Source organism: Capricornis sumatraensis, chromosome 9, assembly GCF_032405125.1.
Source record: "Capricornis sumatraensis isolate serow.1 chromosome 9, serow.2, whole genome shotgun sequence".
Classification (NCBI taxonomy): Eukaryota; Metazoa; Chordata; class Mammalia; order Artiodactyla; family Bovidae; genus Capricornis; species Capricornis sumatraensis.
In genome coordinates, this window is record NC_091077.1 from 10283783 (window position 1) to 10307594 (window position 23812).

Genomic DNA, 23812 nt, shown 5'->3' on the forward strand with positions numbered 1-23812 from the left:
ACTTCAGTATTCTTGCCTGGAACATTCCCATGGACAGAGAGGCCTGGCAGGTTACAGTCCATGGGGGTCACAAATAGTTGGGCACAACTGAGTGACTAAGCACAGCACAGCAGCACAGATATTCAGCTAGTTTTCAGAGGAAATTAATCCACGTGTAGCTGTAGATTTGGTGTGTCCATGGGTTGCGGTGAGTTTAGGATATTTCTATGCTGCCATCTTGTACTGCCACCCCAACATTTGATATTAGCCAAACAAGACTCATTTAAAGCTTTTGACACCTGAACTATAAAAGCATGTATTTGTTTATTTTAAGCAACTTATTTGGCAGTATTTTACAACAGCAATATGGATCTAATACAGACATTTATTCGATAAAATTGGCTTACAAGAATTGATTTTAAACTTCTCAATTTTTTCATTAGCTGGCCTCGGGTAAGGGCATTTTATGTGGAAAAGTGTACATAGGAAAGAAAATCATTTAAATCACTTTGAAGATCTTCCACCTCATTAGATGATATAGTGAATTCCTCATTACATAATTGTAAATGTTGCTTGGCCAGGATCCTTGTGATATTATGGTAGAAGAGGAATCTATTATACAAGTTGAGGTCAGCTATTGTACTTTAAAATTTTGTGTCTATATTTTTACATTCTTCTGCTTCATGATAATTCAAACGTTCAACTTTTTTTTTGGGGGGGGTCTCTAACAGAAGCAGAAGATATCAAGAAGAGGTGGCAAGAATACACGGAAGAACTGTACAAAAAAGATCTTCACGACCCAGATAATCACGATGGTGTGATCACTCATCTACAGCCAGACATCCTGGAATGTGAAGTCAAGTGGGCCTTAGGAAGCATCACTACGAACAAAGCTAGTGGAGGTGATGGAATTCCAGTTGAGCTGTTTCAAATCCTGAAAGATGATGCTGTGAAAGTGCTGCACTCAATATGCCAGCAAATGTGGAAAACTCAGCAGTGGCCACAGGACTGGAAAAGATCAGTTTTCATTCCAATCCCAAAGAAAGGCAATGCCAAAGAATGCTCAAACTACCGCACAGTTGCACTCATCTCACATGCTAGTAAAGTCATGCTCAAAATTCTCCAATCCATGCTTCAGCAGTACGTGAACTGTGAAATTCCAGATGTTCAAGCTGGTTTTAGTCAAGGCAGAGGAACCAGAGATCAAATTGCCAACATCCGCTGGATCATGGAAAAAGCAAGAGAGTTCCAGAAAAACATCTCTGCTTTATTGACTATGCCAAAGTCTTTGACTGTGTGGATCACAATAAACTGTGGAAAATTCTTAAAGAGATGGGAACACCAGACCACCTGACCTGCCTCTTGAGAAATCTGTATGCAGGCCAGGAAGCAACAGTTAAAACTGGACATGGAACAACAGACTGGTTCCAAATAGGAAAAGGAGTACGTCAAGGCTATATATTGTCACCCTGCTTATTTAACTTATATGCAGGGTACATCATGAGAAACACTGGGCTGGAAGAAGCACAAGCTGGAATCAAGATTGCCAGAAGAAATATCAATAACCTCAGATATGCAGATGACACCACCCTTACGGCAGGAAGTGAAGAGGAACTAAAAAGCCTCTTGATGAAAGTGAAAGAGGAGAGCGAAAAAGTTGGCTTAAAGCTCAACATTCAGAAAACAAAGATTATGGCATCTGGTCCCATCACTTCATGGGAAATAGTGGAAACAGTGTCAGACTTGATTTTGGGGGGCTCCAAAATCACTGTTGATGGTCACTGCAGCCATGAAATTAAAAGACGCTTACTCCTTGGAAGGAAAGTTATGACCAACTTAGATAGTATATTCAAAAGCAGAGACATTACTTTGTGGACTAAGGTCCGTCTAGTCAAGGCTATGGTTTTTCCAGTGGTCATGTATGGATGTGAGAGTTGGACTGTGAAGAAGGCTGAGCACCGAAGAATTGATGCATTTGAACTGTGGTGTTGGAGAAGACTCTTGAGGGTCCCTTGGACTGCAAGGAGATCCAACCAGTCCATTCTGAAGGAGATCAGCCCTGGGATTTCTTTCAAAGGAATGATGTTGAAGCTGAAACTCCAGTACTTTGGCCACCTCATGCGAAGAGTTGACTCATTGAAAAAGACTGTGATGCTGGGAGGGATTGCGGGCAGGAGGAGAAGGGGACGGCAGAGGATGAGATGGCTGGATAGCATCACTGACTCGATGGACTTGAGTCTGAGTGAACTCCAGGATTTGGTTTTGGACAGGGATGCCTGTCGTGCTGCAATTCATGGGGTCGCAAAGAGTCGGACACGACTGAGTGACTGAACTGAACTGAACTGAACTGATAGTGTAGAGACCCAAACAAAACAGGCTCTTTGTTGTGGTGTGGAAGCTTCTCTACTTGCTGTGCATGAACTTGAGAGCAAGCAGTCTCAGTAGTTGTTGCTTGTAGGTTTCTCTAGTTGCAGCATGTGGGCTCTAGTTGTGGTGCATGGGTTTAGTTGTCCCGTGGAATATGGTATCTTACTTCCCTGACTAGGTATTGAACTCATGTTCCCTGCATTGAAAGGCAGATTCTTAACCACCTGATCACCAGGGAACTCCCAAAATGTTCATTGTTTTCATTTCTATTTCTCTCAGGTTTCCTTTTAACATAGAGGAATTCATAATTGTGTCCAAGTGTGTATACGTGTGTGTATGATTTTGTTTATTTGAAGGAAAATATATACAAGCACACAGATAATCAGATATAATATTTATCCTTGTTTTCTTTGGACTTAAAAATGAACTTCTACACCCTTCATTTATTTCTCAGAGCATCCACATGAAGTTTTGTTTAGTATCCCCACAATACCTTCAGCAATATGCAAGCTGAGGCTCAAGGAACTGAAATTTCTCATAATTACGTAGCAAAGCATTTAAAGATATGCTTTAAATTATACTATCAAATTATACAGAAGTGGAAACATGCAATATGCTCATTAATTTTTGTATAACTCCTTTAATTTATCAAATTGTACACTATAAGTATGCAGTTTTTTGTGTTAATTATACTCTGATTATTTAATTAAATTTAAGGAATTCAATGGTGTGTGGCTAAGGGTAGGATGTAAGCATAGGTAGCTGGTTCTCATTTAGCAAAGGTAGGAGAAGAAAGCCAAATATTATTTATGGATGTAGGGACAGTGGAACTAAATTTAAGAAATTTGCATGGTAAACTCATTCTTTTCTGTAAATATATGACTAGTCTTAACAGAACTATAGTAAATTGAAGATAAATTGATTCAAGACAGAAAAGCACTACAGCCTTGCTAACATCATGGATGAACCTTAAAAAAGCAGTATAGAGACTAACAGCTGAAAACACACTCATGAGCTACACAAAGAAATCAGTACAACTCCCCAGCATAAAACTTCATTGGATAGTAAGAATATTATGGTAACCAAATTGACATAGTTGGCTTGTCATGCAGCAACAGCTAACTGATACAATAATCCAAATGAACAGAACTGAGAGTGATTATAATAATATACAGCATTTTATTTTTGACATATGCTCCTATGTTTGAGGAGAACATCCATGGTCATTCCATTACCCAAGCTTATTTCAGGTAACTATAGTAACAAGTGACTATCTTCTAGGAAACTAGGAGAGGTGGACAGACATGCTTGTTGTACAGAAAACCTGGTGACTCTGAATCATATGACTGGGCAGGATGTCAACCTCTCTTGTGGATCATCCTCTGATCATGAGGAACGAAGAGACTCCTTGCCGGGAGCCAGCATGGGGAATCCCACCCATGGCAAAAGTCATGAGGAAGGGGGGCCTGGCAAAAGGCAAAGGCTGAGATCAGGCCTCAGGAGTACCCCTGGATTTTCCTGAGCATCTACCCCCAAAATCAGAGTCTGCCTGCTTTATTGTACTGTGCTTTCCACTCTTCTGACATAACAGGGGGCTATTCCTGACCACCTTTCTCCTGCATATAAAATGAGTGTCTCAGCTCAAATCCCTCTGATGGCTCTCTAACTTGCCTGACAGTTAGAGACTTTTACAACTTGTGATTGTTTACAGCCCCCCAACCATGAGAGGCATGGAGCTTAAAACATCTTAAAGATAGAGAGCCTTTTCTAAAGAGCTAAGAATTATATTGGTGATGGGTTTTCATTGTTGAGTCAATGACTGCTGCCAGGCCTCCATATTTTTATCTTTTAGGCATCTGAAGGATATTAATCAATGTAATTGGATATAGAAAAAAATATAGTAGTTTTGATGTTAGCAACACTAGACTTTTGAGTTAGTGAACTTTCTTTTTGTTATAAATCACAGTACTCCTCTTTCTTTGTTATAAATAGTTGTGTCCTTGCTATATAAGAATGTAACCTTATTTAGTGCTTTCTGAGAGTGGCACCAGACTTTGGAAAGAACAACACTTTTAAGGCAAATAAGTTTTCTGGTTGACAGACCCTTATCAGAAAAGGGCCGTAAAATGCTAATAGGCCTCCTGGCCAGAAGATGATGTACATCACCTAAGACTTGTGTATACAGCTAGGTATGCAGAGAGAGAGCCTGGTCTTGATAAGAGTCAGGGCTGCTGACGCTGCATAACTTTTTATTATCCATTGATCTCTACGTACAACCTAAAGTATAAAAAGCTTTCCCAGACAATAAAGGATGGACCAGTCACTGGAAAGACTGGTTTCCCCCATGTGGTCTTTTCTCCTTTTTTTCTGGCTGAATTCCCATCAGGAACGTGGAGGCTCGCCATGTCTACTTACTTGCCCTGGCTTCTAAGACCCATGTGAGAGGGAGCCCAAGGCTGGGCACCCTCCGCTATTCAAGCGGGTGCTGGTGGCCTACGTAGGTGGTGCAAGTTTCTTGTCTTGAAACTTCATTAGCTTTCCATGTAAACCAGGTTATTCAGTATCTATTCTCCACTAATTTTCCTACTACACTATTCTTTCCTAATCTCTTTATATTTCTAATTAAATAGTCCTTTCCCAGGCACTGACTCTGTCCCTGCTTCGAATTCTCTGGATCCACCAGGTCTGGACCCTGGCAACTCCTGAGTTTGAAAGACATGGGAAATGGATGAATTGATGTTGTTCACTCACCATCTTTGTGTACTTATGACACATTAAGAAAGAGGAGATATTTCATAAAACGACAGAAAGAGTCATGTTAGTAGGTAGCATTAGAAGTTTTCAAGCACAAACAGGACAAAAACAAAGTGACAAAATGTAAAATACAGTAACCAACCCTTCACCACAATTAATAAAATCTCTCACTTACGGGGAGACATCTTATCAGTTCAGTTCAGTTCAGTCGCTCAGTTGCGTCCAACTCTTTGCGACCCCATGAATCGCAGCACGCCAGGCCTCCCTCTCCATCACCAACTCCCAGAGTCTACCCAAACTCACGTCCATCGAGTCAGTAATGCCATTCAGCCATCTCATCCTCTGTCGTCTCCTTCTCCTGCCCCCAATCCCTCCCAGCATCAGGTTCTTTTCCACTGAGTCAACTCTTCTCATGAGGTGTCCAAAGTACTGGAGTTTCAGCCTCAGCATCAGTACTTCCAATAAACACCCAAGACTGGTCTCTTTCAGGATGGACTGGTTGGATCTCCTTGCAGTTCAAGGGACTCTCAAGAGTCTTCTCCAACAACACAGTTGAAAAGAATCAATTCTTCAGTGCTCAGCTTTCTTCACAGTCCAAGTCTCACAGCCATACATGACCACTGGAAAAACTGTAGCCTTGACTAGATGGACCTCTGCTGGCAAGGTAATGTCTCTGCTTTTGAATATGCTATCTAGGTTGGTCATAACTTTCCTTCCAAGGAGTAAGCGTCTTTTAATTTCATGGCTGCAATCACCATCTGCTGTAATTTTGGAGCCCCTTAAAGTCTGATGCTGTTTCCATTGTTTCCCCATCTGTTTCCCATGAAGTGATGGGACCAGATGCCATGATCTTCGTTTTCTGAATGGTGAGCTTTAAGCCAACTTCTTCACTCTTCTCTTTCATTTTCATGAAAAGCCTCTTTAGTTCTTCACTTTCTGCCATAAGGGTGGTGTCATCTGCATATCTGAGGTTATTGATATTTCTCCCGGCAATCTTGATTCCAGCTTGTGCTTCTTCCAGCCCAGTGTTTCTCATGATGTACTCTGCATATAAGTTAAATAAGCAGGGTGACAATATACAGCCTTGATGTACCACTTTTCCTATTTGGAATCAGTCTGTTGCATGTCCACTTCTAACTGTTGCTTCCTGACCTGCATACAGATTTTTCAAGAGGCACGTCAGGTGGTCTGGTATTCTCATCTCTTTCAGAATTTTCCACAGTTTATTGTGATCCACACAGTCAAAGGCTTTGGCATAGTCAATCAAGCAGAAATAGATGTTTTTCTGGAACTCTCTTGCTTTTTCCATGATCCAGCAGATGTTGGCAATTTGATCTCTGATTCCTCTCGCCTTTTCTAAAACTAGCTTGAACATCAGGGAGTTCACGGTTCATGTATTGCTGAAGCCTGGCTTGGAGAATTTTGAGCATGACTTTACTAGCATGTGAGATGAGTGCAACTGTGCGGTAGTTTGAGCATTCTTTGGCATTGCCTTTCTTTGGGATTGGAATGAAAACTGATCTTTTCCAGTCCTGTGGCCACTGCTGAGTTTTCCACATTTGCTGGCATATTGAGTGCAGCACTTTCACACCATGATCATTTAAGATTTGAAATAGCTCAACTGGAATTCCATCACCTCCACTGGCTTTGTTCGTAGTGATGCTTTCTAAGGCCCACTTGACTTCACATTCCAGGATGTCTGATTATCTTGGTTGTGAAGGTCTTTTTTGTACAGTTCTTCTGTGTATTCTTGCCACCTCTTCTTAATATCTCTGCTTCTGTTAGTCCATACCATTTATGTCCTTTATCGAGCCCATCTTTGCATGAAATGTTCCCTTGGTATCTCTAATTTTCTCAAAGAGATCGCTAGTCTTTCCCATTCTATTGTTTTCCTCTATTTCTTTACATTGATCACCGAGGAAGGCTTTCTTATCTCTCCTCACTATTCTTTGGAACTCTCCATTCAGATGGGAATATCTTTCCTTTTCTCCTTTGCTTTTCACTTCTCTTCTTTTCACAGCTATTTTTAAGGCCTCCTTAGACAGCCATTTTGCTTTTTTTGCATTTCCTTTCCATGGGGATGGTCTTGATCCCTGTCTCCTGTACAATGTCATGAACCTACATCCATAGTTTATCAGGGATTCTATCAGATCTAGTCCCTTAAATGTATTTCTCACTTCCACTGTATAAGGCTTTAATAAATAGATGTACAGCATGAAAAAGAAACATCGTGCATAGTCACTAAATGTGTGACTTGACATTTTGCTTCCTCATGGGTCATCTTGATGCTAAGATCATATCAGCTCAACTTATTCCAATTTGTCTTTCCATGTAGATTTCAACTGGAAGACACGTATTTGATAATCAATTATTTGGCCAGTGACTGTGATAAGCATTTTGACACCAAGGTGAATAATTGAATAAAATCAGGAGAGCAATTATAAAACACATGTTTGTAATGTGAGTGCTAGAAACTTAGCTTTTGATATCTGAGGCATGCACTTCAATTATGGCAAATAAAGACAATTATTTCAAATAAATATTTTGCCAGCAGCTATGTAACACAGCTACTAGACTTGTATCCAGTGACACTCCCCCTCCCCCAACAATAAAGTCTCTTTTAGATTTACCCCCTGGATAAAGAGAATTTGTGAACTTGTTTCCCCTTTGTTCAGTCACTCAGTCATGTCCAACTCTGTGACCCCATGGACTGTAGCCTGCCAGGCTCCTCTGTCCATGGGATTCTCCAGGCAAGAATACTGAAGTGGGTTGCCATTCCCTTTTCCAAGGGAACTTCCTGATCCAGGGATCAAACCTGGGTCTCCTGCATTGTAGGCAGATTTTTTTCATCTGAGCCACCAGGAAAGGGTGGATGAGCACACTTTCACTGTGTGAAAAAGTTGAGTTCAGATAAATGGAAATTCTAAAAAATAAATAGAAGGAGTTAAGTCCTACTCTTCAACAATCTGATCAAAGAATTTGACTCTAAGGCTTTGAACCGTACAGTCATGGGCACTTTTTGGGCCCAAGGACAATTACCCCTTTTATAGCAGCCATCCCAATGCTTCTTTTCAGAGCCATGTTTATGTCTTTGTTCCTCAGGCTGTAGATGAAGGGATTCACTATGGATGTAACCACAGTGTACAATTGTACTTGAGTGTGAGCTGTTTGAAGCAGCAGAGCTAAGGTACGGTCCTAAGGCTGTACAATAAAATAAGGAGGCCACTGGGAGGTGAGATGCACAGGTGGAAAATGCTTTATACTGCCCCTGAGCTGATGAGATTCCATGTATGGCAGAAACTATCTTAGAGTAAGAGTACAGGATACCAGTGAGGGAAACACCATCCAAAATGGCAGCTGCAAAATACATCACTATGTCATTGAGATACACATCAGAACAGGCAAGTCGGACCACCTGATTGAGTTCACAAAAAAAACAAAAACAAAAACAAAAACAAAAACAACGGGGGATCGCCAGGATTTTACAGAAAGACAGCCACAACATCAGTAAGCTTAGCAGCAAGGAATTCAGGACACTCATCATCCAGGACACCAGGACCAGCAGTCCACAGAGCTGAGGGTTCATGATGACTGTGTAGTTCAGGGGGTGACAGATGGCCATAAAGCAGTCATAAGCCATCACTGTGAGGAGAAAGGTGTCCAACACTGCAAAGAGTACGAAAAAATACATCTGGTTGATGCAGACTTCATAGGCTATAACTTTGCTCTGGTACTGGATGTTCTACAGCATATTTGGAATGGTGGTGGAAGTGACACAGATGTCTACAAAGGACAGGTTGGAGGGGAAGAAGTACATGAGGGTGTGGGTGTGGAGGCTGGGCTGACAGCTAGGATGATGAGCAGGTTTCCAAATACAGTGATCAGGTACATGGAGAGGAAATGTCCAAAATAAGAGAGGCTGCCATTCTGGTTCCTTTGAAATTCCCAGAAGAAAAAATTCTGAAATTTGTGTAGCGTTCCCTGGTTCCATGTAGAAGAGGTGACTGCCAGGAAACAAAAAGTAACATGATCAGTTTCTCAACTATATGGTTTGTAAGAACAAGATAGAATAGAATAAATAAAACACAAAAGAAAATATCAGAGTGCATCATACATAGTAAGGGTTTTTTTTTTTTTTGTTGTTGTTCTTTTTGTTCAGATATGTTTGTATGTGTGTGTTCAAATGTGCATGCAATGTACATGCATGTGAATTTCTTGCTTGCCTGTGTACATATCCTGGATCACATGTAAAAAGCATGTTGTGCTCTGGGACACAATCTGAAAATTTTTAAATCCATTGCATTAAATGGAAGAATTGTTTTTGAAGAAGATCAGTTTCTGCTGATGGAAGAGGAATGTAAAAAAAGTGTTAAACAAAAGAGGCAAGTTGCAGAGAGAACAGGCCACAGTGTGTTCAGACTCAAGGGACCACACACTGACTGCACTTTTTCCCTCCACTTTCTTCATTACTGTGTCCACATCAGACCACTGACTCAATTTTTATGAGTGAGTAAGACAGATCCTTTTCTCACTTTTCTTATGTGGCATCTTTCTTTGTTATTTTTGGCCTTTCAGTTTTGATCTCCTTTTGACAAATCCAGTGGGTCCACACTACTCCTGTTTCAGATTCTCTTCTCACATGCAAAGACCTCCCCACAATATGCTCTATAAAGTCCTACATACCACAAAATCTACCTTTCCTTCATTTAATTTATATCTGAGGACACTTGGTCATACATGAATTTATTTTACTGTAATCGTTCTCCACTTAAATGTTAGATCTAAATGGACAGGGACTTCATGCTTTGTTCACTATTAATGGGCTTCCCAGGTGGTACAGTGATAATTCACCTGCCATTCAGGAGATGCAGGTTTGGTCCCTTAGTCAAGAAGGTAGGTCCCCTGGAGTAGGATAGGATATGGCAACCTGATCAAGTATTCTTGCCCAGGAAATCCCATGAACAGAGGAGGAACCTTGTGGGCTACAGTCCATGGGGCTGCAAAGAGTCAAAAACGACTGAGTGACTTTCACTTTTCTTCTTTTTTAAAGCATAAATAGATTCAACCATTCTTATGAAAAAGATAGAAATATTTGTGTGCAGAAGCACACATTCCACAAGAGGGCAGAAAATGTTATTTAAAAAATTGATCTAGTCACAAAAGGCGATTGTAGTACTAGGTGAAAATGTGAAATAAGATGCCAATTTATATAAAAGGTGGTTTCTTATTTCTAAAGATGTTGAAGAACTCTCTGTGTGACCAAATGATAACTTTGATCACTCACAGTTTTTAAACTCTCACATAATGCAACAAATACATTATACACTACCTACATACAAGACTTAAATGGAAAGTATTAATAGAAAGCTTCTTTTTTTTTTTCTTAAAAAAAAAAAAAAAACCAAAACAACAAACTGTAATTCTTTGTTTAGAAGAATGCAAACTGTTCCCCCCTCCATGACCCTACTCCGCCAGGCCGTGAATATATATATTCATTGAACTAGTTATAGCTAAGAGCAGTTTGGGTGAAATAGTGCCATGGAAATGGTGGCTGACACACTTGTGTAGGGGAGGGGAAAAATAGGGAGAAAAAAGCTACATATTTCTCTATTTTCAGCAAGAAGAATTGACAAAATATTAAAAATACATCTCATTCTCCTGGTCTTCCACATGCTGTAGTGCAATTCCTGGCCTTTCCTTTCTGAGCAGGAGATGAAATAAATTATAAAGAAAATGATACGGCAAAACAAAAAAGAATAAAAACACCCAGACACCAGTAGGTAAAGCAAAACATGCGTAGACAATTTGCAATAGAGATATCAAATGGCTAATAAAAACCCCAAATAAATTAAGCCTTTCAGGTAATGAAATAATTGCAAAGATAAACTGTTTATCATATGTCTGTTTGTATTTTAAATACATTTTTCCCTAATGAATACTCAGTATGAAAGAAGATTCAGTGATATATGTGTCTCAAGAAGTTTCATTTTCAGATAGTAGATACTTCTATTGATCTGGATCTTCCTAATGAATACAGAACAAGCTCAAATACATCCCATCTTAAAAATTTCAGAAAAAATAATCACGTCACTGCAAACCTCTCCTGACCAAATAGTTTATTTTCCTACTCCCCTAAACTGCAACTAAAGTTCTTGGAAATGTTCAAATTTTAATGATACCACTAGGCTCCCCACTTTTTCCTGAGTCTCATCCAACTAGATTTTCTTTCTCATTACTTAGCTGTCAACAGCAATCCTTGAATTGCTGAAGCCAATGGATTTTTGGCATTTAAAAATATTTAATAAATTAATAAGTCAAACAGGAAAACAAACAAAGAGTTTTCTCAGCTCTGGGTCAGCTGTTTGTGTTCTCAGGTGACCTCAGGTAAGTCTTGGGTTTCATTCTCTCCAGCTTTCTCCTCCAGTGTCTATGGGGCTCTTGGACACACCTGGATGGAAAGGCAGATTGGAAGGTCTCTGTGTGGAAGTTCAAAATTTCTCCCTGGATGGTTGATGGTGGAGGCCGAAGCTCTGTCTCCTCACAAGAAAGAAGGAAGGAGTGATCCATTGGTCCCTGAGCCAGACTTAGGAATCCAAATGCAAAAAGCATCCCTGCTGCAGCTCAAGGTTTAACATGCTTAGATGTTGCAGTAGTGGAGATATTTATAGCTCTGTATATGTTCTGTATCTGCTCATTTTACCTCTTTATCAGATTTTCCATTATTGCTTGAATGTTGACTACATCATTTCCTCAGGGGAACTTGTTTGGACAGAATGGATATATTTTTTCCCCCCTGCTGATTCGCTGTTCCCAAGAGACCAGGTTAGACCTCAGGTATATCCACTTCTTGTTACTACTCCACTAACTCTCCTATTTCCCAGAATTCTAACATTGAAAGTTTTTACAACCCTCAATATTTCTTCCAAATCTAAGCCTGAGGAATTTGTTTTGACTAGAGCCTTTGAGTCTCAAGAGCCATAACATAACTGCCATGCTATGAAAATACAGCACCTGATATATCCAGGAAATTACTATTTCTTCTTCAATAAGGGAGAAAACTGTGTTCTCTTGCTAGAACACCATTGTGGGGAGGGGGGTGCTTTCCCAGGTGGCTTAGTGGTAATAAATCCACCTGCCAAGAAGGAGATGGAAGTTCTATCCTTGGGTTGGGAAGATTCCCTGTAGAAGGAAATGGCAACCTACTTCAGTATTCTTACCTGGGAAATCCCATGGACAGAGGAGCCTGGTTGATTAATAGTCCATGAGACTGCAAAGAGTCAGGCATGACTGAGCAACTAACACTTTCACTTTCACCCAAATATCTACAATGTACAGGATAGCACCAAATACAAATAATTATCATGCCACAAATGCCAATAGTGAGAAGATGAGAAAGCCTATTCTAGGCCAACACTTCTATACATTGTACATAAGAATCCCCTAGGATTCTAGTACTAAATCAGATGCTGATTCAACAGGTCCTGGTTGTCCTGAGGTTTTGAATTTTCAACAAGGTTCTGGGTAATGTTGATAATACATGCATGTCTTGGTCTGTGGATTGTTCTTTGACTAGCAAGGCTGTGGTCCTGTGTTAGAGTCTGGACTAGGTAGTTGTAGGTTCCTTAGCACCAGAAATTGTCTTGGCATGTAATTTGAAAAGAATGGTTTTCATCATTAAGAGGCTATAATAAATTCTGTGTTTCTTTTATTTACCGTCCTTTATTGTTGTTTAGTTGCTAAGTCATGTATGACTCTTTTGGGACCCTATGGACTGTAGACTGCCAGGCTCCTCTGTCCATGGGATTCTCCAGGCAGGAATACTGAAGTGGATTGCCATTTCCTTCTCAAGGGCATCTTTTTGGCCCAGAAATGGCACCCACATCTCTTTATCTCCTGCATTGCAGGTGGATTCTTTTCCAATGAGCCACCTGAGAAACCCCTTATGGTCCTTAAGTAAATAGGTAAGTAAGTAAGTGTTACTTGCTCAGTCATGTCCAACTCTTTGTGACACCATGGACTGCAGCACATCAGGCCTCCCTGTCCATCACCAACTCCTGGAGTTTACTCAGACTCATGTTCATTGAGTTGGTGATGCCATCCAACCATCTTATCCTCTTGACATACTCATTTACCTATTTGGAACCAATCTGTTGTTCCATGTCCAGTTCTAACTGTTGCTTCCTGACCTGAATATAGGTTTCTCAAGAGGCAGGTCATCAGCCGATGAATGGATAAGAAAGCTGTGGTACATACACCATGGAGTATTACTCAGCCATTAAAAAGAATACATTTGATTCAGTTCTGATGAGATGGATGAAACTGGAGCCAATTATACAGAGTGAAGTAAGCCAGAAAGAAAAACACCAATACAGTATACTAACACATATATATGGAATTTAGAAAGATGGCAATGATGACCCTGTATGCAAGGCAGGAAAAAAGACACAGCTGTGTATAACGGACTTTTGGACTCAGAGGGAGAGGGAGAGGGTGGGATGATTTTGGAGAATGGCACTGAAACATGTATACTATCATGTAAGAATCGAATCACCAGTCTATATCTGATGCAGGATACAGCATGTTTGGGGCTGGTGTACGGGGATGACCCAGAGAGATGTTATGGGGAGGGAGGTGGGAGGGGGGTTCATGTTTGGGAACGCATGTACACCCATGGTGGATTCATGTCAATGTATGGCAAAAGCAATACAGTATTGTAAAGTAAAATAAAGTAAAAATTAAAATTAAAAAAAAATAAATAAAATAAAATACACACAAAAAAAGAGGCAGGTCAGGTGGTCTGGTGGTCCCATCTCTTGAAGAATTTTCCACAGTTCATTGTGATCCACACAATCAAAGGCTTTGGCATAGTCAATAAAGCAGAAATGGATGTTTTTCTGGAACTTTCTTGCTTTTTCCAAGATCCAGCGGATATTGGCAATTTGATCTCTGGTTCCTATGCCTTTTCTAAAACCAGCTTGGTCCTTAAGTGACAACAAATAATAGGGCTATGAAAATTACTTTTGATAATCAGAGTAATGGCCTCCAAATGATGACTACATCCTAATCCCCAGAACTTTTGATTATATTATTTTACATAGCAAGAAGGGATTAAGGTAGCAGATGGAGGAAGGTTGCTAATCAGTGACTTTAAGATAAGAAGACTGACTATGATTATCTGGAAGAGACTAATGGAATCACAATGAACCTCTGACTGTAGAAGAGGAAGACAGAAAGGTTGAAATCAGAGAAAGATTTGAAAATGTTACATTGCTATCTTTGCGGAGAAGGCAATGGCAACCCACTCCAGTACTCTTGCCTGGCAATTGCCATGGATGGAGGAGCCTGGTAGGCTTAAGTCCATGGGGTTGCTAAGAGTCAGACATGACTGAGTGACTTCACTTTCACTTTTCACTTTCATGCATTGGAGAAGGAAATGGCAACCCACTCCTGTGTTTTTGCCTGGAGAATCCCAGGGACAGGGGAGCCTCGTGGGCTGCCATCTATGGGGTCGCACAGAGTCGGACATGACTGAAGTGACTTAGCAACAGCAGCTGTCTTTGAGGCTGGAGAGAGGCCTATGAGTCAAGAAATTCTTGTGGCCACTAGAAACTAGAAAAGGAAATGAATCAGATTCTCCTCAGAGACCATGCAGGCATGTTGACTTTAGCTCACTGAGATATTTGCCTTCTGATCTTCAATTGTAAGAGCAAAATATTTTTTATTTCAATCCCTATTGTGGTAATAGGTTACTGTAGCCATGAATGTATTAATAAATGTAATAAAGACAATTATTCAATAATTTTTTTAGAAACCAAATTTTTAAGTTTCTCAATTCATTTTTTGTAATGCCTTATGTTTTGTTAGTTTCATTTAATTCATGACATGTATGATTACTTTTTCCCCCCTTTTTGTCTGTGCTGGGTCTTCCTGGGGGCACACAGGCTTTTCTGTAGCTGCAGTGTGCAGAGATTTCCCTTGTTGCAGAGCATAGGCTCTAGAACACATGGGCTCAGTAGTTGTGATGTGTAGCTCTCTAGTTGTGGTGCATGGGATCTTAGCTTTCAGATCAGGGACTGAATCTGTGTCCCCTGTATTTGAAGGCTGATTCTCAACCACTGAATCACCAGGGAAGTCCCTATATTGTTATTTCTGATAGCAAAAAGTAAACATCCTTTAATAGAATTTTTAAAGTATTAAAAAAAGACAAAATCATTCATCATACCATTACCAATCAGATAATTATGGTGACAAATTATTTCACTGTATTTTTATATGCATGTTAAAATTTTTTTATTGAAGTCTAGTTGACTTACAATATATTAGCTTCTGGCATATAAACAATGATTCAAAATTTTATAGATTATGCTCCATTTAAAGTTATTTGATAATATTGGTTGTGAATTCCCATGACTACTTCACTGTGTACCCCAACCCAAGCTGTGTGAATGCTCTGGCCCCAACTGCTCCATGCACAGCCTAGCACAGATCTGGGGTGGCTGAAGCAGAGGATGTGACTGTGGCTTGCGTTTAAGAGGATCAAAAGATGCCTACATAGGCAGAGTATTGGACCTCCATAAGCACATAAACACGTATTGTTTCATCATTCCCCTTTATTGAGACAAAGGCCCAAGTGTGTGAAGAAGGAAAACATACCCTTAAAGAGAACAGAGCCAGCTCTAGCCTGATGAACAGGCCTTCTGCTCCATCAACTTGGGAGCAACATGACACTAACACGATGGTGATGGCCACTAAGCAGAGAAAAAGACCCATGTCACACTCTACACCAGGCTCTAGCTCTCCCATCACCAAGGTATAGCAGCCAGCACACCCTATGGAAAGATATGACTGTCATCCATGTCAAATCCAGCCATCCCTCCAAAGATATTGGACATAAGCAATCTACATAGAGACACTGCTAAGTAAGAAAAGCCCTTTAAGATTACAATAGGTAACTGTTTCACTGAAATTCAATACAGACAGAGAGAAAAATTAAGTAAAATGAAAATAAGTAGGAACTATTCTCGTGAGGGCTTCCCTGGTGCTGCTGCTGCTGCTGCTAACTTGCTTCAGTTGTATCCGACTCTGTGCGGCCCTATAGATAGCAGCCCACCAGGCTTCCCCATCCCTGGAATTCTCCAGGCAAGAACACTGGAGTGGGTTGCCATTTCCTTCTCCAATGAATGAAAGTGAAAAGTGAAAGTGAAGTCGTACCGGGGTCCAGCCCCAGCAGGATCCAGGGGTACCCTCAGGAGAGATGGCATTGGTGAGAGAGAGAGAGAGAGAGAGAGAGAGAGAGAATGTTGCAGTTAAGAAAGTAGAGGAGAGGAAGAGGTTGATATACCTTGGTTTACACAGAAAGCCAATAAAGCTCCTACACAGGACTTGCTCTGTTCACGAAGGCCTCAGGCTCCCTCTCGATGTGGCAAAGGCACAGAGTACCTTCTTGAGAGGGTCTTAGAAGCCCAGGCAAGAAAGTGAACTCAGAGAGTCTCTGTATTCCAGGGGATCAACCTGAAAAGGAAAGAGAAAGAGAGAGAGAGAAAGAAGAATGACACGGGGAGAACAATCTTCAGTGAGCAAGGCCTGTCACTTTATTTTCAGAGGGAACTTTTATACCCTGAGTTGTACATTGAGCAAAGTGAAAAATGCAGAGTTATGCAGAGTCAGCTCAACATTCCAACTGTATTAATTCTTATTGATCCCAGGTTTCTTCCTGCATACTGTTTCATAAACAAGGGTCTTATTTTTTGTACATTATCTTCTGGCCCAGAGGCCTGTTGACATTTTATGACCCCTTTTTGATAAAGGTTGGTCAACCAGAACACTTACTTTCCCTTGAAATGTTTTTTGTTAAATTCCTTAGCTTGTCTCACCCTTAAAGTACAGAATTACATTTTTATGGAGCAAAGATTCAGTGGGTTACAGCAAAGAAAGAACTTATTAACTCAAAGTATAATGTTGCTAATGCTAAGGCTACTACTTGTTTTTCTACATGCTAACTATATGCACTCCCAGGAACACAATGGATAAGGGATTTGGGAATTTGGCAGCAAGCATTGGCTCAACAATCTTGCAAGAGTCTGGATAAACCTGCCAAGTAAGCTAGAATGCTAACAGGGGATTTGAATTGAAATACTCTTTTCATGCCTAGGAGATTTATCAACTAGAGCCCTAAGTTGATTTTTTCTAGAGAAAGGTGGTTGGGGATAGCCCCCTGTTAATGTCAAAAGAGTTGGTGAAAGGCATAAAATAATAAGACAGACAGATTCTGGTTTTGGGGTAGATGTTCTAACAGGTCCAGGTGGTCCCTCAGGTCCTGATCTGCCTTGCTCCTCAGGTCTCTTCCACATGACCTTGTCATGGATGGGATTGGCCAAGGGAGTCCCTAGAGTCCTGAAGCCTTGCTTGTCAGGTCTCCTTCTCATGACCTTGTCATGGGTGGGATCTCCCGTGCTGGCTCCCAACAAAGTCACTCAGTCGTGTCCGACTCTTAGTGACCTCATGGACTGCAGCCCACTAGGCTCCTCCGTCCATGGGATTTTTCCAGGCAAGAGTACTTGAATGGGGTGCCATTGCCTTTTCCGCTTCCCTGGTGGGTCAGTGGTGAAGAATCTGCCTGCAATGCAGGAGATCTGAGTTCGGTCCTTGGGTTGGAAAGGTCCCCCGGAGAAGGGAATGGAAACTCGTTCCAGTACTCTTGCCTGGAGAATTCCATAGAAAGAGGAGCCTTGTGGGCCACAGTCCATAGGGTCGCACAGAGTCACATGTGACTGCAGCTACTAAATAGCAGTGTTCTTATTTGAAAGAGCAAGAGAAAGCCTCTGTATAAATTAAAAGAAATGTAAGTGAAACCGAAATAAATAATATACCAAAGAATTCAAAACATTTGTAATAAAAATATATTGATAATAAACATGAATTAGGGAAAAGAATTGACCTAAACACAGATCAATTTAATAAGGAACTAAAAGTCCCTAGGTGGTACTAGTGGCAAAGAACCCACCAGCCAATGCAGAAGACATAAGAGATGTGGGTTCAATCCCTGGGAAGATCCCCTAGAGGAGGAAATGGCAACCCACTACAGTATTCTTGTCTGGAGAATGCCATGGAAGAGGAACCTGGTGAACTACAGTCTGTAGGGTCTCAAAGAGTCAGACATAACTGAAGTGACTTAGCATAGACCCAAAGATATAAAGCTCTGTGTAGTCAAAGATATGGTTTTTCCAGTAGTCATGTACAGATGTGGGAGTGGGACTGTGAAAAAGGCTGAGCACCAAAGAACTGATGATTTTGAACTGTGGTGCTGGAGAAGAATCTTGAGAGTCCCTTGGACAAGAAGGAGATAAAACCGGTCAAACCTAAAGGAAATCAACCCTAAATAGTCAATGGAAGGGCAGATACTAAAGCTGAAGCTCCAATACTTTGGCCACTTGATGCAAAGAGCTGATTTATTGGAAAAAATCCTAATGCTGGGAAAGATTTAGGGCAGGAAGAAAAAGGAGCATCAGAGGATGAAATGATTGGATGGCATCATCAACTCAATGAACATGAGCTTGAGCAAACTCCAGAAGATAGTGAAGGACAGGGAAGCCCGGCATGCTGCAGTCCATGGGGTCAAAAAGAGCTGGACACGACTGAGTGACTAAACACAACAAAAGTATAAAGAAGACCTGATAAAAAATAGATAATTCAATATCTAAAATAAAAAGCACTCCAGAAGAAATGAAGGGCATACTCAATGATACAGAAGAATGCATAAGTGATTTGGAAGATAGAATAGTGGAGATTATATAATCATAATAGCAAACAAAAAGAATTTTTAAAAGTGCAACATATGAGATCTCTGGATATATAAGGGAATCCACATATCAACTGATATATCTGCAGAAACTTTGCAGGCCAGAAAAGAGTGACCTGATACATTCAAAGTACTGAAAGGGAAAATCCTGCAACCTAGGATCTCCTACCCTGGAAGATCATCATTTCGAATAGAAGCAGAGACAAAGAAGTTCTCAGACAAGCAAAAATGGAAATATTTCATTAATAGGAAACCTATCCTAAAAGAAAAGTTGTAGTCTTCTCTAAGTATAAAAGAATACCTATAGGAAAAGGAAAAGTCCACTAGGAAAGGCAAATATATAGTAAGGATTAAAGATTACTTAAATAATTAACACATAGATTAAAAGACAAAGATATATAAAAGTAACTCTGATGACATTGTACAGGAAACAGGGATCAAGACCATCCCCATGGAATAGAAATGCAAAAAAGCAAAATAGCTGTCTGAAGAGGCCTTACAAATAGCTGTGAAAAGAAGAGAAATGAAAAGAAAAGGAGAAAAGAAAAGATATTCCCATTTGAATGCAGAGTTCCAAAGAATAGCAAGGAGAGATAAGGAAGCCTTCCTCAGCAATCAATGCAAAGAAATAGAAGAAAACAACAGAATGGGAAAGACTAGAGATCTCTTCAAGAAAATTAGAGTTACCAAGGGAACATTTCATGCAAAGATGGGCTTGATAAAGGACAGAAATGGTATAGACATAACAGAAGCAGAAGATATTAAGAAGAGGTGGCAAGAATATACAGAGGAACTATACAAAAAAGAGCTTCACAACCCAGATAATCATGATGGTGTGATCACTCACCTAGAGCCAGACATCCTGGAATGTGAAGTCAAGTGGGCCTTAGGAAGCATCACTACGAACAAAGCTAGTGGAGGTGATGGGATTCCAGTTGAGCTGTTTCAAATCCTGAAAGATGATGCTGTGAAAGTGCTGCACTCAATATGCCAGCAAATTTGGAAAACTCAGCAGTGGTCACAAGACTGGAAAAGATCAGTTTTCATTCCAATCCCAAAGAAATGCAATGCCAAAGAATGCTCAAACTACCACACAATTGCATTCATCTCACACGCTAGTAAAGTCATGCTCAAAATTCTCCAATCCAGGCTTCAGCAGTACGTGAACTGTGAACTTTCAGATGTTCAAGCTGGTTTCAGAAAAGGCAGAGGAACCAGAGATCAAATTGCCAACATCTGCTGGATCATGGAAAAAGCAAGAGAGTTCCAGAAAAACATCTCTTTCTGCTTTATTGACTATGCCAAAGCCTTTGACTGTGTGGATCACAATAAACTGTGGAAAATTCTTAAAGAGATGGGAATACCAGACCACCTGACCTGCCTCTTGAGAAACCTATATGCTGGTCAGGAAGCAATACTTAAACCTGGACATGGAACAACAGACTGGTTCCAAATAGGAAAAGTGCTATGTCAAGGCTGTATATTGTCACTCTGCTTAGAGTACATGATGAGAAACGCTGGGCTGGAAGAAGCAAAAGCTGGAATCAAGATTGCCGGGAGAAATATCAATAACCTCAGATATGCAGATGACACCACCCTTATGGCAGGAAGTGAAGAGTAACTAAAAAGCCTCTTGATGAAAGTGAAAGAGGAGAGTGAAAAAATTGGCTTAAAGTTCAACATTCAGAAAACTAAGATCATGGCATCTGGTCCCATCACTTCATGGGAAATAGATGGGGAAACAGTGTCAGATTTTATTTTGGGGGGCTCCAAAATCACAGAAGATGATGACTGCAGCCATGAAATTAAACGACGCTTACTCCTTGGAAGGAAAGTTATGACCAACATAGATAGCATATTGAAAAGCAGAGATATTACTTTGTCAAAAAAGGTCCATGTAGTCAAGGCTATGGTTTTTTCCAGTGGTCATGTATGAATGTGAGATTTGGACTGTGAAGAAAGCTGAGCACCGAAGAATTGATGCTTTTGAACTGTGGTGTTGGAGAAGACTCTTGAGAGTCCCTTGGACTGCAAGGAGATCCAACCAGTCCACCCTAAAGGAGATCAGTCCTGGGTGTTCATTGGAAGGACTGATGTTGAAGCTGAAACTCCAATACTTTGGCCACCTCATGCGAAGAGTTGACTCATTGGAAAAGACCCTGATGCTGGGAGAGATTGGGGGCAGGAGGAGAAGGGGACACAGAGGATGAGATGGCTGGAGGGCATCACCAACTCGATCAGCATGAGTTTGGGTGTACTCCGGGAGTTGGTGATGGACAGGGAGGCATGGTGTGCTGTGATTCATGGGATCACAAAGAGTTGGACACAACTGCATGCCTGAACTGAACTGATCTGATGACTGTAATAGATACTAAAGAGATAAGCATGAATATGTAAAATATGACATAAAAACACAACATGTAGGGTATAGGAACATAAAAATGTAAACATTTAAAATATGTTTGAACTTAAATGACTATCAGTTTTTTCAAGTAGATATAATTATGAGTGAAGAAATATGAACTCATGGTAAGCACAAATCCGAAAACCTATAGGAGATAAACAAAAATTAAAAAAAAAAAGGGAGGAAACCATGTATACCATTAAATAAACTCATCAAGTCACAACAGGAGAAACAAAAAGAAGAAATGAACAGAGAACTATGAAGACAACTGAAAAACAAGGAATAAAATAGCAATAAGTACACAGCTATCAATATTTACTTACCAATGGACTAAATTTCCAATAAAAAAATAAACATAGGGTGGCTGGTTGGAAAAGAAAGTCCTTCAGTAAGCTGCCTGCAAAAACTCACTTCAGGGCTAAAGACACAAACTGCAAGTGAGGGGATGGAAGTGATAGTTAATGGAAATGCACACAACAAGAATGCAGGAGTAGCTCTACTCATGTAAGACAAAATAGAGTTTAAAACAAGGCTATAACAAAAGACAAAGAAGGACATTCTATAATGATGACGGGATCGTTACAAGATGAGGATATTACAGTTGTTAGCATACATATTCCTAATACAGGAGCACCTATATATTTAAAGCAAATACTAACAGACATGAAGGGAGAAACTAGCAATAATACAATAATAGCAGAGAATTTTAACACCATAGTTCTACCAATGGAAAGATCATCCAGATAGAAAATCAATAAAGTATCAGTGGGCCTAAATGATACAATAGGCCAATTGAACTAAATTGCTATCTAGAGGAAATTACATTCAAACCCAGCAGAGTGCACATTCTTTTCAAGTGCAGATGAAATGATTTCCAGGATAGATCACATACAAGGTCAGAAAACACCCTCAATCAATTTAAGAGAACAGAAATTACATCAAGCATTTTTTTTTGACCACAGTTGTATGAAACTATAAAACTACAGAAAGCATCTAAACAAAGCTAGGTATGGAACAGGTTTTTGATCACAGCTTCAGGATGAATGGACCCTGCTTACCCCTTGATTTCAGAATTTTAGTCTCTAGAACTGTGAGGCAATAAATTTCTGTTATTTAAGCCAACTGATTTATGGTGCTTTGTCATAACAGCCCCAGAAAAATAATACACCATCTTTAAATATAGTTAAAGTCAAGGCACAGTAAGATATAGTGACTACAGAACTAGAAAAATTAAACTAATGTTTAGATATATCCAAGAATGTGAAAATGCCTACCAATGATTTGATCCTTGCTACTTATAAGAGTCCTACAACAATCCCATCATTGAGAGATGGTGCCCTGCTGAGGAGTCTCCCTAGGGCCCCCTTCATGTCCCTGTTCCTCAGACTGTAGATGAAGGGGTTCAGCATTGGGGTGACCACAGTGTACATTACTGAGGCCACCAGAATTGTCCTAGAGGATGAAGTGACTGCAGAACTGAGGTAGACCCCTAGGCCTGTGCCATAGAACAAGGAGACCACTGAGAGGTGAGACCCACAAGTGGAAAAAGCTTTATACTTGCCCCTGGCTGATGAAATTCTCAGGACGGAGGAGAAAATCTGAGAGTAAGAAAAGAAGATCCAAAAGAGAGGGAAAACACCTAGAACAATAGCCACAAAATACACCACTATGTTATTGATGAGGGTGTCAGAACAGGTGAGCTTCAGGACTTCAAGAAGATCACAAAAAAAGTGTGGGATCTTCATGTTCATGCAGAAGGACAGCCTCAAAACAGTCAAAGTCTCAAGCAGGGAGCCTGTGACACTGAGGCACCAGGAGCCCAGAGTCAGCATCCCACAGACCCAGGGGTTCATGATGACCATATAGTGCAGAGGGTGACAGATGGCCACAAAGCGGTCATAGGCCATCACACTCAGGATTAAAATGTCCAGGCATCCAAATACAAAGAAAAAAAATATCTGGATGATGCAGCCTTCATAAGTAATAACTTGGCTCTGTGTCTGAATGTTCCATAGCATCTTTGGGACGGTGGTGGAGGTGAAAGCAATGTCTGCAAATGACAGGTTGGAGAGAAAGAAGTACATGGGGGTGTGGAGGTGGGGGTCTGAGATGATGGCCAGGATGATGGCCAAGTTCCCAGCAAATGTGACCAGGTACAAGGACAGAAACAGCCCAAAGAAGAGAGGCTGCAGGTCTGGGTCCTCTGTGAATCCCAGGAGGAGAAAGCTTCTTGTTTGGTTTATTTCCATGTGGCTGCTGGGTTTGTTCAGAATCAGCTGAAAAGAAACACAGAATTCACTCCAGAAAATAATTACTGCGAATGACAGAAATATCCTTAATCCAAACCCAGGGAGATGTCATTCATTTGGGGCTAAAAATTTGATCTATTTGGTAACAAATTGTGGTTGCCATTGCTACTTGGAAAATCTGTTCCTAGGTTCAGTAGCTCTCTTGAATAAAAAGTATCTGGTAGAAATAAGGGGAGAAAAGATCAATAATTGTACCATAAG

The 23812-nt window shown here is 40.5% G+C and overlaps 1 protein-coding gene across 1 annotated transcript; it reads right to left on the reverse strand.

The window, feature by feature from the left end:
• Positions 1-22597: 22597 nt before the first annotated feature.
• On the reverse strand, positions 22598-23608 carry LOC138085610 (olfactory receptor 7C2-like). Its single transcript, XM_068980081.1, has one exon. It carries the CDS (start codon positions 23549-23551, stop codon positions 22598-22600), a length of 954 nt encoding a protein of 317 aa, XP_068836182.1. The 5' UTR covers positions 23552-23608.
• Between the last annotated feature and the right edge of the window lie 204 nt (positions 23609-23812).